This window comes from Mizuhopecten yessoensis, unplaced genomic scaffold, assembly GCF_002113885.1.
Source record: "Mizuhopecten yessoensis strain PY_sf001 unplaced genomic scaffold, ASM211388v2 scaffold865, whole genome shotgun sequence".
NCBI classification, from domain to species: domain Eukaryota; kingdom Metazoa; phylum Mollusca; class Bivalvia; order Pectinida; family Pectinidae; genus Mizuhopecten; species Mizuhopecten yessoensis.
The window spans coordinates 17,506-33,452 of record NW_018403760.1 but is presented as its reverse complement, the minus strand read 5'-3'; the positions used below and the strand labels follow the sequence as shown (position 1 = coordinate 33,452).

General features: G+C 33.5%; 1 protein-coding gene across 1 annotated transcript in view; it reads left to right on the top strand.

Moving 5' to 3' along the window:
- Positions 1–323: 323 nt before the first annotated feature.
- LOC110453619 (cell death abnormality protein 1-like) overlaps positions 324–15,947 on the top strand; it is a 28,693-nt gene continuing 13,069 nt past the window's right edge. The window contains exons 1-2 of the mRNA XM_021502648.1: positions 324–482; positions 7,269–7,484. Coding sequence (XP_021358323.1) covers positions 413–482; positions 7,269–7,484 — 286 coding nt within the window. The 5' untranslated portion in view covers positions 324–412. The remainder of the gene's footprint in view (positions 483–7,268; positions 7,485–15,947) is intronic.

The window sequence follows — 15,947 nt, the reverse complement described above, 5'->3', positions numbered from 1 at the left end:
CGTGTAACGGATTAAAGTACTTTTAAAAAAGCTTAGAAATATCGGTCTGTATACAGTTGGCGAGTAACGACAGTTTTAAGACAACCCCAGTAAAGTCAAGCAATATTTATATCAGATATATGTTAACCTTAATTGCCAAACACAATTTGCTCATTGTGTATTCGTTCTTGACAAAAACAGACGACAAACTTCACATGATTTCCCTTTTTCAGTAATATTGTCATGTTATGGCCGTTGCTCCCTTCTATCATGTTATATGGGCATATCGAGTTGCATTACACTGGGAATGTAGTTTTTACTAACCGTTTGGTAAAGAAGGACAGAGATGTTTTTTAACTTCCTGGTCAGTATATGTGTGGTAGAAATACACTACATCATACCTCCGGCTTATTAAAGGTACACATTGTGTAGAATGGAGGTGTGTCCTTTGTGGTTGGTGATTCTCTACCTCATATCATCGGTTCACATTGTCAACACATCAGGTATGATTGAATACATAAATTCTGTTAATGTTTTATGCTGATCGTGAATTATCTTGAACGTTTGGTTTGTATTATTTTTAATACCAAATAATTTTAATATCTTACAAAGGCAGTTATGAACATAGATGAGGTTCAAATGAATAGTATTTGATATGTGCATGTTTAAAATCACGTTTGGACTGATTTAATATATTCATCGCGAAAACGACCCCTTTGAGTATGCGTGTGTCCTATCATATAAACATTCGCTGTCGATTGAGTATGTGTGAACGCTGTCACTGTATAAACTGGTGACTATCACAGTGGTTCACTAAAAGGTAAGCATTGTCAGATTGGCGCCATACCGCTTAGCTTCTCATCACTTCTTATACATCTTCGTATTTAGATAGCGGGGCAATCTTATTTAATAAAGTGTAAAATATTCCTGTTGGCGTTAACGTTATCGTGGTAGTGTTAAGAAGTAGCTGTATTTCGTTTAATGCAGTACAAATATCAAAAGATGGGTGAAGATATAAACCTGAAATGACACAAAATATAACATTCATTCATTGAAAAACGAAACATTAATTCATCGTTTTCTTTTAAATTATAATTAATTACAACGTATTTTACATTCTGAAAATGAGAATGGTAATCGTTCTGAACACTCGGCCATTAATATTATCGTTAACGCTTCATTTTGTTATGCAAATAGCGGTGATTTAAAAAAAAGATTAACATGTCCCTATGCGATTAAAGCCTAGTACAATGCAGTCCATGTGTATACTGTCAAACCTTTGAAATGTTCCCTATTACAACGTTATCAGGCTTAATATTTACATAATGCAGACTACATGTTTAAAACTACATTGAAGACACGACGATTGCATGTGTACCTTGATTAAAAGCAATGACATGAGATACGCTATCCTTAATGTTGAATATATTCTTTGAACCGTAATATTAAAGCTTGACATCAACGTACCAATTACACTTCGTCTTACGACTGTCCGAGGTACCATACTTACATGTTATTGTCAATATATAATGCATTATATACAAATGTATGCATTGCGTTTATAGCTCAATACCAAGGTTCTTTATAACAATCAGTGGTTATAGACTATAGAAGCAAGGGCTTACTTCTGTTGATATGTACGACTATTACACTGAATCAAATGTTGTCGTCACAATTTATCAAAAATATTTGAATTGCATTTTTTATGTCGTGATTGTTTTAGTTTGTACACGCCAGGCCGTAAAAATGACATTTAAAGTAGAAAGGGTGGAAAAGTTAATTGTTATGTAAACCTACTGCAAACATTAGTCTGGTTAAGTAGAGCAAAACTCAATGTAACCTCCTGGTATATACATGTACTTGGGTACGTACGAGGGAAAGACTAGGTTATTCCACCACGTTTATATCTGTAATTGGGTACGGGGAGAAACTAGATTATATCACCATCTTTGTATATAATATACCTTGTACTTAGAACAGATTACGTGTTTTATATCAATTTCATTCCACTATTATGCTGTCATGTTTACGATGCATATCCGGATAGTACAACACATATACTCAATTGAATAGTATGTTAATATTACCGAAAGTGCATTGGCACTACTTCATAGAGTTTAGGAAAAAAGACCATGTATATTTTATTTTTATTTTTTAACCTCGCCTGATGAGTTCAATTGTGGCGGGCTGGACAGTTAGCACATCGATAATCCAATGGCGAGGTAAACGTGCAGACGATTTGGGAGCTGGTTGAATAGACCGTTTCGATTAGAGAGCACTTGGCATGTGTCTAACTATTTACCTGTTGTAAAGTAAAGATTTCTAAAGAAAGTGGTCATAGATCTGTGAAAATCCAGGGCCGAGGCGTAACTTCCGAAGCGTTACTTAACACAAAGGTTTTATTTCATTCAAAAGTTTTACGTGTATATGTCTAGATATATCTTATATATTGCGTTTCCATATTGTCGTTTACAATGCATGGGGCTAATTAAAATGTACACCAGCGTCATGAGATTATTTCTGACAGGTGACAATATAGGATGAAACATATTTACTATACCCTTACTCAACTCTGCTGTGTTGTACTCGCACTAGCTACAAATACACTCATTCAAAGTATGCAGTCACCCGTTTACGTTTAAAGGACGCGCCTATACACAATGCACTTCGATGGTTAATGTCGCTTAAATTAAAATGTTATTGTAGTAGACACATACAAGTCCTTATACAACATAAACACAAGATTCACGATGATTCAGCATGAGTCACGTGATAACCAATGATTCATATAAATCCCCGTTGAGGCCAGAGTAGACAGTAAAAACATTGTATGAGCATTCGCCTGTAAATATGTCAAACAAGTTGTTTATTTTATTGTAATACACTTCGAACAATGACAGTCAGGTAACTTAAGAATTAAACTTCTTTCAGATAATGTTCATGGGCAATAGAAATGTCCATTGAATTACAGGAAAATGACATGAACCGTATTAGTAGTTCGTGTTTTATCTACTATAATGCAGTTTACATTTATTATTATATTCCCCGTGAACTACATCTGAAAAGACATTTGATATCTACGTTTACACTTTCGCTTCTTTCTGTCTTTTCTAAAACATCTCTTCAATTTTAGTATGTAACAGTATGTGCATTCCTCCAAGATGCACATATAATATTTTATTCTTCATTTGACTTCTTTGGACTGAATTTGTCAAATATAGTTTGCGGATTCAACAATCGTAAAAAAGAGGTTCCCAAACGAACGATGGCTGGTTATCATGTTTATTTAGCTGGAGGTAATTAAAATTGTAAAAGGAAATGAGGTTTACCGACTGTATAAACACGATAATCAGTCATAACGAGTTAGGGGACCCACTTCGTTCGGAGATTATATCGGAGAAACAATTGCTATGAAATTTTACGTCATAATAGAAAATGACGTCGCAAAGAATTGTTTCTTGACGTTATAATTAGAGAGATTGAAATATGAAATAACGTCAGGATGTGACCCTCTAGTGTGTGACTGAAAATGTTTACAAACTCTTAGCGGGTTTATTCAATGAGACAGGAGAGAGGAACATGTACGGACTTTTTTTGTTACCAACTTTACACCGCAGAGACATGTCTGTTTAATTTTGAAAACATATATCTGATGTTGTCGCTACGGAAAGCCTGTTGTAGTCTACGTATTCGTTTATACTCAAGAAATATTTTGAATGTTGATGTCGAAAATGAACAAAGAGTAGCCATGCTATTGCTTTTCGGTTTAATTGTAAAAATTTCGTTTTTGTTTGTTTTAATTGTGCGGCACTGATAGCGATATTTATTTAAGATTAACTTGAAACGGTCGTGTGGGACAGTGAACTAGTGACATCTTGCATTTTTATACATGTAATTTTATTTCCGCCTAAATGTTATAAAGTATTTTTATTCTAATAGAAATCATATATTTTTTATATGCCTTCATGCTTGAATACTTCTCACCCAAAGGGAAAAAAAGAAATCACAACGAGACTTCAACGTGACTTCCGGTTTTTTTGTCCACTCGATAACGTTTGTACATGTAGTACTTCTTTTTTGGTTCATAATCTGAAAATCTGAAAGATATTTATTTGGTTAACATATTGAAATTGCAGCTCAAATTTCAATTGTTTAGACTGTTTTTCTGGTTGGTACAGAACGTCAGTGGGATGGTCGGGTGGCGCAGTAAATAGCGCACTAACCTTTCACCAAGGCGGTAGGGGTTCGACTCCCCGACCGGACGTGAAAAGGTATTGAGTCACCTGCCCGACCACGTGGGTTCTCTTTGGTCATATCGGTTTCCTCCCACATTATGAACCCTGCGCGCTAACATCCGGGCCAAAAAAGTTATTAATATAAATTGAAAGAACTTGTTTTATAATTGTTGTAAAATAAATAAAGTTTATATATTTATATATAGAACGTCACGCACACGCCGTCGTCATACATGTCGCACATGTTACATTCGTGCAGAATGGAGTTTTTTGCCCTCTGCCTATTAATTTCATACTTCATTTCCGCAGTGAAGATATCTAAAACCTCAGGTAGGATTGCACGCATTTCTTTTCTTGTGTAAGTGTATGTCGGACATCCAACACTGTGTCGGTAATATAAACTCTGAATCAGGATACTCCCTACTGCGTGCAAATTTTGTCAATACGCATGCATTCCATTGCATCTAAAACGATCATAATCTCTTCAGAAAAAACAGTTGAATTAAGTGCATTACTAGCAAACACTCAAACATTAAATAATTGACAATATTGTCAGAATGTTGATATTCGAACTATGATACTTCAAATCAAATTCTTAATAAACATCGATATCCTGGACCATATTTCGTATATTTGATAGCAAACCAGACCTGCTTTAGTTTAGAGGAAATAAAGTTAGGTGAATAGATAAATATGTCTAAGTTCCTTTTTAATCATATATAGAAATCGTGTGTTTATAGCGACTTGTTTACTTGCTGTGGGTATATTACGTAGATAAGGAAACCCTAACCTGAAACAAAGTGGCTCTATATATATGATTACAATGTTGAAAACGATCCATTTCTTCGTACAACAGGTCATGTAACAGATTGAATTACGTCCTTATTAGAAAAATTACACTTCCCTCGACTTTAATGAGATTTTTATATGCTTTAACCACAAATGTGCTTCCGACACCTGATATTTATATCGTGACGATTTTGACACTACACGTTATTTTTATTAGATTTGTTTTAAGTAGTATGACATGTATCATATGCGGTACCCGTCATATGTTCGTACCGTACACCACTTAATGATACAATAAGCATTCCGTTGGTCGTTAAGGACATCAAACTTGGTATTTAGTAGATGACGTCATGATAATAAAAGTCAAATAATTTCTACGAAGATTGAAACCCTTCCGTTTAGCATCTTTGATATCATTCTGCTAAACAAAGAAGATTAAGGCACCTCTGGAGAAAATATATGCATTAAATCTCCCCTGGTCAACAAGGTAAATACATATTTTTTCTGGTACAAAAATGTAGATTGACACTCCTTCGGTAAGCAACTTATAATTCAGTTTATTTGGTAAATAAAATGACCGAAGCCCCTTAAGTAAACAACGTAGATTAAATTATCTCTCGTAAACAACGTAGAATGAAGACGATTTGATAAACATCAAGATTGAAGCCCTATCTGGTAGACGACGTAGATTGAGGCTTCTTTGGTAAACGATGTAGACAGAAGCTTCTAAAATATCCTCTCCCCGGTAAATAATGCAGATCGAAAAACTTCCCGTAAGCGACGTAAAGAAGATTTTCTGGTTAGCAACGTGTAGATAAAACCTCCTTTATGGAACCGCTTTTATACGACTCACAACACACATTGAGGTCAAACTGATATACAACATGGATGAAGCTCTTCCGATTAACAACGTTGATAAAAGTTCCTACGGTAACCAACGTTGATTGAAGTCCCTGTTGTTACAACGAAAATTGAAGCCCCGAAAGTAAAAAAACGCTACTGAGAAACAACATGATTCATGCCCTTCAGATAAACAACACAGATTGAAGCCTCTCCGGTAAACAACAAAGAACGAAGCTCCTCCGATAAACATAGTGGATTGAAGCAACTTCAATAAACAATGCAGATTGAAGCCCCTCTCGTTACATAAACACATTTAATCCTCGCTCGAAAACACCTTAATATGAATACCTAACAGAAAACAACGTGGACTAGAGTTATTCCAATAAGAAACCCTTCGGCACAAAACCTAACTTGAAACCTTCCGTTAAACCAAGTAGGATGAACCCCCTACATTCTAATATGCTAATTGTAAAACTAAGAATTGTATCAATAGTGTCTGTGATATCATTTGTAAAGAAAAATATTCATTTTTTTTACTTATGTAAAAACAAGAAAGGAAAACATATCTTAATTGAAACGCAATTCCTGAGTAACTAAATGTTACCTACCAGAGTCTTTGCTAAATTTGTTCTAACTCTGCTAACGTTTTGCCCAGTGTTCTCACCTTAAAAAGTGCTTAGGCAGCCCCGATATTTAACTGAATAATCTTAATCTAGTTTTGTAGTAATGTTACTTCTTCAATGACCGGATACTTTCGGGGTATAATTTGTATCGTCCTTATGCTGTTCCTGAAGTATTATGCGTGACATCATCATATGATCTAACGTTCCATTTTAGCATTTTCAGTGCTGCCTTTGGTGTTAATGCGTAAGTTCATTATGACATAAATTCAATCAGCAAAATGCGCATCTGAATCCTGACATGCGATGTTGCATTTTAGTCTGGAAAAGACAGAAACATAATTACAGAATGTTCAAGTCCGTAAATCGCAAGGACATTCAATTAATCATGGCAAGCCAATCGAAAAATCCATGTACATTTGTGATCATTTATTACACACATTATAATGTGATTGTATCCTTGCAATATTTGCTTAATGCAATTTTATCAAATTTTCGTCTCAAAATTATGTAGTTTATAGCACGATCTTATGTCAAAACAAATGTGTATTTAACTACACGGGCATATGGTGATAATAAGCCACTGTGGTTAGTGCGCTGAGTACGTTTAACCTTGATAGAGATAGTGCTTCCACCTGAATTGCAAAAATTTGACATTAAGTTTTTTAAGGACTCTATCCAGTAAGTGAACAAAAAATAGACTGCTATATCCTGTAGCCCATCTTAGCATATCTTTTATTTAAAATACTCATGTGCACATTGTCCTTTACTGTGCCATAACGTTTTTTCTTTTCCATTTCAGTAAACACTAGTCTTGGACCGACAGTCACGACAAGTCAGAGTTCAAATTATGATAACACGCACATTAGTGACAAGGTAGTAGATACCTGTACTAATCAGACGTTTGGAAGTGGTTGTTGCTCACATACAAACGGGAAACCTTCACCAAATGAAGCTTGGTGGCAGATTAGCCTTGGTGATCAAGTCGTCATCGAATACGTCAAAATATACCACAGAGGTAATGTAAATATATATACATATTCTCTACAAACACCTAGCTAACCAGAAAGCAAAGAAGCGATATAGTCATTTGGTAATCATATAATACGTCATTATTGAAGTGGTTGTGTATTACCTTATTTGTATTTCATTTGCGTCATTTTACTCATATCGTGCAGAATGAATGCTGAGTTGTTTGTCTTTTGGTTCATGATGCAGTGTCTACGAAGTCCGAATTTGGTTTTAAAACGAACCGAAAATCGTTAAGTCAATATTCAGTTAAATATTGATACATTTTATACCATAGTATCGATTCCAAAAAAAAGGTTTGTTCATTTTTTCATAAACAAACATACCATCCACTTTTCTTTTTTATTACCAGTCGATATTTCCGGCATGCAGTTCTATAAGTAGATTGCGAAATACAATGAGAAGAAAGTGGCACACTGTTTTAACAAACTTTTAGCGAATGGGGGATCTGAATTTTGTTTTTACTCCAAACTAGCATTAGTTTGTTTTATATCATTATTCTGCAAATGTTACACAAATAAATAGCGTTGCATGGCACATACATTAGGAAAGTTCTGTTTTCGTTATTAGTTCTAAACTTAAAGTATCCATATGACTATAAGGGACAGTCAATACAATCTATAAACAGTGAAATTGACAGAAACGTTACATGTACATACGTAAAAATGTCTTAGGCCGCTATCCAACAAGTGTTTCGTTTTGGGGTTTCTGAACTGGACACGTCTCATTTTACAACCTTATGACAAGCATAACCTATCTTATCCCCGACTTCTTGCATAACCATTTCAAAACTGTATCAATTAATTACACAATCTAATTAAAATTATATCTTCTCATCGCTCCCGTTTACTGATATATGTCGCGTTGAAGATGTAACAACATCCCATAGAGGGTCACGTCAGAGGTCAACATGAATGCATTATCGTATCTATAACAAGCCAATCAAAACGCGACATAACTCTTTCTTTCAACCAATCAAAAAGCAGGACCTGTAGCATTTAATGCAGACACCTCGTAGCCCAAAATCCACTTGTTCGTCTGGTCCAGTGATAGTTTGAATTTTGCGAAGCCTGTCATTGGTTAATTTTAGTTTCAGGTTGTTAAACTTTTTAACGACAACATCACCAGAAAAGGAAGTCTCTCTTATTTCAAAGCAAAATCCACAAATTGTACAAACGTTGTCTTGTAGATAGACACGGCGTGGTGTCATGGCGCCGCCATTTTCGATGCTCATTTGACACCTCTCGGTCTTTTATCATAGCAAGTGTGTTCCGAAATCATTACATCATCACTTACAGAAATACGTAAGCTCTCATCTGATTGGTTAATGCAAAGGTCACCTGAACATGACCCTCTGCGGGATGTTGTTAGATCTTCAACGCGACATATCAGTAAACGGGAGCGATGTGAAGATATAATTTTAATTAGAGTGTTAATTACAATAATTCCTATCATTTTTTTAGATGAAGACGTGACACATGTGTACACATTGTGTGACTGAGTAGCCGTTAACGCTCGTAATAGTTTGTAATAGCCATGTTTATTCATAGATGTTAATCAACAGGCTTGTTTCAGGCACATGTAAACTAAGTAACAACATCCAATCTGCGTACAGCAATATAAACTCGTATATATGTCTCAATATTCCAGCTAAAAAACGAAAGCGTTGTGTCTCAACACATGTATCAAAACCATCTCTCTGGTTTCCATGATATGGACACTCTTCTAGGGTAAAAAATGACCGTCCTTAGTGGTCTCCAAGAACCGACTCTCTGTTGAGCAAACCTGTCCCTATTCTAAACAGAAAGCAACTTCCGGTTCCTGTTAGGATGGGAATAATGGAAAGTGCCGAGGGCACAAAATAAGAAACAAATGCAGTTCGCGAGAGAACATTCAAAAGCCTATTTAAAGGGTCGAAGATAAGATCACCATTGAATCATAGCGAAGCAGAAACTTAAGGTAACCGCAATGAAAATGACCACCATAGTGGCGTACCAATCTATGTTAGGGAAATGCATAAAGCAATTGAAGTAAATATGAAATCTAAATTCAAAGAAAGAGTATGGATTAAACTTAAACTTTCTGATAAAGACTGTTTATTAATTGGTTGTACATGTATATATATAAGTCCAAATACCGATAAGAATAATATTGATCAACTTTTTAAATTGGTCATTGGTAATTGGTAAATATAAGAGACAACTATTTAGCACAGCATGTAAGGTTATATACCAGAAGGAGGATAGGCTGTGAACCAGCTGTATTGGACTTGTTGATAACAAATAAAGAAGAAATGGTGAATGAAATTATCTTTGAAAGTCTCTCGGCCACAGTGACCACTTTGTTCTGAAATATAAATTTCTCTGCTATAACCGTAAATCTGATAATGCAGTGCATCGCCCAATTTACCACAAAGGAAATTATGATAGAATTAAAGCGGAATTAAATATTCCTTGGGGTGAAATTCTGAAAGGCCCAGACACAGTGTACTGTTATTTTGTTAAGGATTAGTTCGCGCAAGTATAGATAAGCATATTCCAAAAACTAAAAGAGGAAACGGGATTAGTAAAGGATATCTCCCACAAACAGAAGAAGTAAGACAAAAAAATCAACAAGAAGCACAAGGCAAAGGTACATTGAGACAAGATGCGATTTAAAACACAGGGAATGCACTAAATTAAGAAATCAGGAAACTGAAAAGGTCCCGTCTGCATAGAAAGACTCTGATAATTCAGCAATATTTAAAAAGGGATAAAACCAGAAGCAGGAAACTACCGACCAGTGAGCCTTACAAATATCGTAGGTAAAACAATGGGAAAGACAATACGCGATTCAATTGTTACACATATGGAGAAAAACAACCTGTTCAGTAATAAACAATTTGGATTCATCTCAAAACGTTCAACGGTGCTGCAACTATCAAGGGTTCTAGAATATTGGACTGAAATATTTGACAAGGGCGGAGAGATAGACGTAGTGTATATGGATTTTAAAAAAGCCTTCAAAAATGTCCCACACAAAATATAAATAGGAAAACTTCGAAGCTATGGTTAAAGTTTTGCGGTTGTAACATAGATTGAAGACTGTTTGAGTAATAGAAAGCAGAATATGTCGTTTGAGCTATGTTCATGATATTTTCTTTTTAATAGAAACTATTATTTTGAAAAGAAATGACAAAAAGTTTATAAAAGACTTTTTATCAATATATCATAAAAAAGACACCAAATTACAGTACATGTAATATTTGGAAAAATATGAATGTAAAAAAAAATCGGGAATTTCCCATTTATGAAAATCAAAAGTATACATCGTATAAATACTTTTCATAGTCAACATTACCAAGTGATTTTGCTGTATTTTTATAAAAACAAAAATCTCAAAACATATAGTTCAATACCGCTCTAATTATAGGGTATGTATTTTTGTAGGTCGTTGTGCCGTTATATAGTTCAATTTGCAGAGAGTGCTGGACCAGACATATATGTACATGTATAAGGAAAACTGAAATGTTTAAACATATTGTCCATAAACACATGTTTATATAGGGAACCCAATAATACTAACAAACTAAAAAGTCAGTCTTCTTCCAAGCTTTCGGGCTTAGCCCTTCGTCAGGGATTAAATGCTATCTGATCTCTATGTCACATCCATCTTGTAAAACAGGATGAGTTACTCATCTTGAAAAAAAATCATTTAATCCCTGAAGAAGGGCTTAGCTCGATAGATTGAAAAAATGAATAACTTTTAGTTTGTTAGTGTAAAAACATACATAAAGTAGAGATAATTTTTGTGTTTTACTAAAAGAAATGTAAAATGCCTTAACCTTTATCTATAATATGGAGAGCGAAAAACAAAAACTCGACGGCACGGAAGTTGAAGAGATAAGTTCCCTATCAAAGGTAAATTTAAGAATTTATAAATACTATTCATATATTTAATTTGACAACCAATTGTAACTGTAGTCACGTCTATATTGTTCAAATTTAACTATGTTATTTCTTTGATATATGTAAAAGCCCAAGATTTGACACCAGTGGTAGAATTCAACATGTTCGGATGATACGTTTTTACATAGATCTTTTTACATTACGATGCAAATGCCATAAAAATGTACCACTAGCATCAGCATTTTTTTTTATCTAGATCTGAAGTTATGCTATGTATTGTGTTATTGAATAGGTTGGGGCTGAAACAGCTCTTCTTTGGAGTACCTTTCTCCGTAGTTCCTTCACAGTAATATTCCTTCTTTTGATTTAATTTCCAAGTTTAGTTGATTATTCCATAATTCCCCATTTTTTTCTTAGACCACATCTATGAGTATTGAATAATATGTATTTATCACTAATGCATACTTGGGGGTACAGATGAATTCTACTTATATTGTATTTTTAGACAAATAATTAAAATACTTATTAGTGTGTTGTCAAATTATAATTAATTGTGCTACGTCAGGGATCTGTTAAGTGATTTATATACTTGGATTAATGACTGTTATCAAGAACAAACTATACAAAACAAAATGTATATGTAAGTAAATGTATCATATATATGATAGAGCTCTTTAATACATCTTAAATTCACACAGCAATAATTTTTGAGTTTAGTTTGTTCATCATATACACAAAAACCGTGTGGTCCATCATTCTTTTTTTTTTCTGTTTCAATATTCATTCTTCAATTCTTATTTGTTTTCATTACTTATATCAATTTCATATCATACACAGCTAGAAATTTGAAATGAAAATAGAAACAATACACATATAGATATAACAACAATGCTATGATGCTATCACTTTTTCAAATAAATTGATCTGAATATAAGTGTATACATTTGTGAGACCATCTCCCTACTAATACGTATGAATGTAATTCGGTTGTCACTCAATACATGCAAATGATTGTATGAACCACTAGTATCATAGTAAAATTATCCAGTTATTTATTTTAACAGATTGTGAACAAGATAACAAAAGCAAAGGGACTAAGATTGATATATGAACTTTAAATCATATGCTATATTTCATAACATTATTTGTTGTTGTTAATACAAAAATGTTATAATATTTGAAACATGTCTAGATTTTTTAGAACTACACTAAATGTTACGATAAGACATTTTATGTAAAGTTCATTGATACAATAAGGTCACAAGATTCTTGGTTTTGCATTTACATGTATTAACCGGTAACATTTTGTATCGCAGAACTTTCCTGTGATACTTTTGGTATATCAAAACAACAGCTATTTTTCATGATGACACCGGTAATAATTCCTGCTTACAGAAAATATTAATAATGGGTGTGATGATTATTATAACTAATGAAACAAAATCAAAATGAATATCTGAAGCACGAAGTTTAATTTGAGTCTTCGAATATGACTTGACATGGGATTGAAATGTTGGGTGCGTATACCATATTGATGTTTTACAAGTTTCGCCATAATCGAGTTTGTTCTTCTTTCCAATATGTAAGATTTTTAAGGTGCAATACGATTTGTGTGTTTTATTTTCGTCTTTCTACATTTTAGTGTAAAAAAACACTAACTTATCAGAGTTTAAAAAGCTAGTGAAATATGTTCAGATTCCTCTTAAAATCCAACTTTAGTCGTCGGAAGTTGTAAAAGCATGAACATTGTAATGAATGTCACATAGTATTTCAACAAGTTTAAATGCAGAAAAGAAAATCGGACAGGTTAACAGACGTCCGGAAAGATAAACCGATTGCCGTACATTCACATATGTTCATCAATGAGATATAAGGTAATAATTCGAACTAGTGACTATGACTTAGATAGTACTGTGATGCAATAATAGTAATTTTAGATATAGCTAGTCAATATCCAATATTCCTGATATTTAAATCTGCTAAATGACTGTACAGATATGTTAGTGGTTTGCATTATTTTCCAATAATATTTAATGTAATATTTTCTGCCCGGTTATTCTATAATATTGTTAAATTTGATCTGTGCATAGTTTTAAAAAATCTTATTTTCCCACTAAATCCAATGTTATTGCTATCTTCTAATATTGGTGGTATATCCAAAATTTTACAAAAGAAGTAGAACCGTAAATTTTTGAAATTATATCAATATAATAAATTATTGTATCTGTTAAGTTTGGACATGTAAAATGTAGTAAACCATAGAAAATGTGTTACCCTTCAATGTTTGCAGATTGATTCCTTATCTTTAATAATGTTTAATACTGATTTACTGTAGCGTTGCTATGTCATGTACATCATGTCAAGTTGACGTCTGTTTGAGCCCGTCTGGTCTTGGCCTTTGGTATGCTTGGTCTCCGCAGCTCTATGGCTGTTTTTCTTTATTGTTATAAACATCACCAATTCAAGAGTACAATTCAACTTAGAACGTGTATTAGTTCAACAAAATATTTATATTTATATTTGGTACATATATATGTACACTTTCTCTCATACAAAATGATACCAAGTATTTCCTAATGCACCTCACTACAACAACAGGATCGAAAGAGCCTATTGGAAATTATTAGCGAATATTGGAGACTATTGGCGGAATTATTTCACTATTATTATTATAAGTAACACAGCACGGGGGATGTTCTTTACAAGAACGCCCAAGTTTCTAATTAGTTACCTTGTCACTGCAATCCATTGTTGGCAAAATTTGGTAAATATTATAATATAGTTGACCGCGGAGAGGTGATGGTATATTGACCGTCTTTTGAGAGGCGTAAAATCACTCTCCTTGAATATCTGCGGTTTACAAATATTTATACTACTAGCTGACAAATTACAATTAAGTATGCAGAAAAGTTACCCAGATGTAATAATCCTTTGGTTTTTTACCTTCTCCAATAGCAATACTTACATAAGATAAAATCCGAGAGTTCCGAATGCAACACAAACATGGCGTTGTACAAGGCAGATGGCAGCTGTCTAACAGTTTACAATCTTCGATATGTTCAATTTGAAACGTATCAATATAAAAGTTATGGCACATTAATGACAGAAAACATTCTTCTTTTTTGGGAAATATAGTCTTGATAATCGTGTACAATTACTATAGAAACCGAAGCGAGAATAGACCTCGAGCATGCGACTGATCACTATAATATTTCAAGATCGCGATCGGTAGCTTGTTGTTATATGCCAATACCCAAGCAACATATAGTATATTAATTTCAACTACATCATACACTCATTCCCAAAGAAATACAATATTCATACAAAAGTTCTTCATATAGTGATTATAATCGTTACAAATAAACTTACAAGATTGTCATTACTTTATACATTGGTAAGCCGACAATACTATGAACTGCTTTAACTGTAATGCTTCAAAGATTGTAGTAGGTAGGGTCATTGCATTACTATAAATGAATTGAATAACATTTTTGTTATAATGACTCTTATTTCAATTTTCCTATTATATAATTGTTCATATATAATAAAATATGTGCTTCATATGACGTTTATTTGTTCAAAATGCATATATTCTAAAAACTACCAAGAGATTCATTACAGATACTGGACGTATCTATTAGATATTATCAAATGAACGTGTGTTCGGTCAATGTTGTTCTGTCTTTTTACTATCCGAAATGTTCCAAACAATGTAAATGTATTGACAACGTGCCTTTTCTTGTGACCAGTTCATGTATGACTGGTTATCTAAAGCTTGTTGCAATCCCTGTAATTTATTATAACTGCAACAATTGGTATTTATGCTCTCCTCAAATAACGTTAATTTTGCCATATTGATATTACTATATATTTATCAATCAGATGTGTAGACTATGTTGGTCACTGTAAGGAGGGTGATTTCATAATCTTTGCATGTTTCCAACTTTCCATTGTTTATACCATAGAAAGTTATGAAATTAACGGTCAAAAGTGTCAAACATGTGAAACAAAAAATCCTCAAATGACATTTTATGAAGAATCAACAGATAGAAATGTTAGCTGAAGTACTGCACAGTTTAAAAAGAGAACCTAGACATACGTTCCCAGTTTTATGAGTCAATAATGTTATGATAGTGTGGTTTAAAGCTTATGGTACTTATAATGGTCTAATGTAGTAACATGAAGTGTTTTACATGCGAAGACATATCCTTTGTTTCCTTGAATGCATTATCTTAACCAGTGTGGAAAGTGTCACAATTTAGTTTGTAAAACTTCTTAAGAAAGCTATATTGAAGTAAATGGAATGAAGATACTTTGTCTATACTGTTACCTTGACTGCTACATGACAATTTATCCTGACAAACTTTGAAGTTTACATACGTGGACTTGTGATATCAAACAGTATTGACAGGCAAGTGTGAGCGGTACATCCCCATTTGATATCTTTTCTAACACTCAAAATATCCTGTATTTATAACAACACATTGATAGATGGTAGTGCGATTATATAGACAATAAATCGGTCCAAACTATCTGGGGTTACTGTTCATATGTAAGTTTTAAAG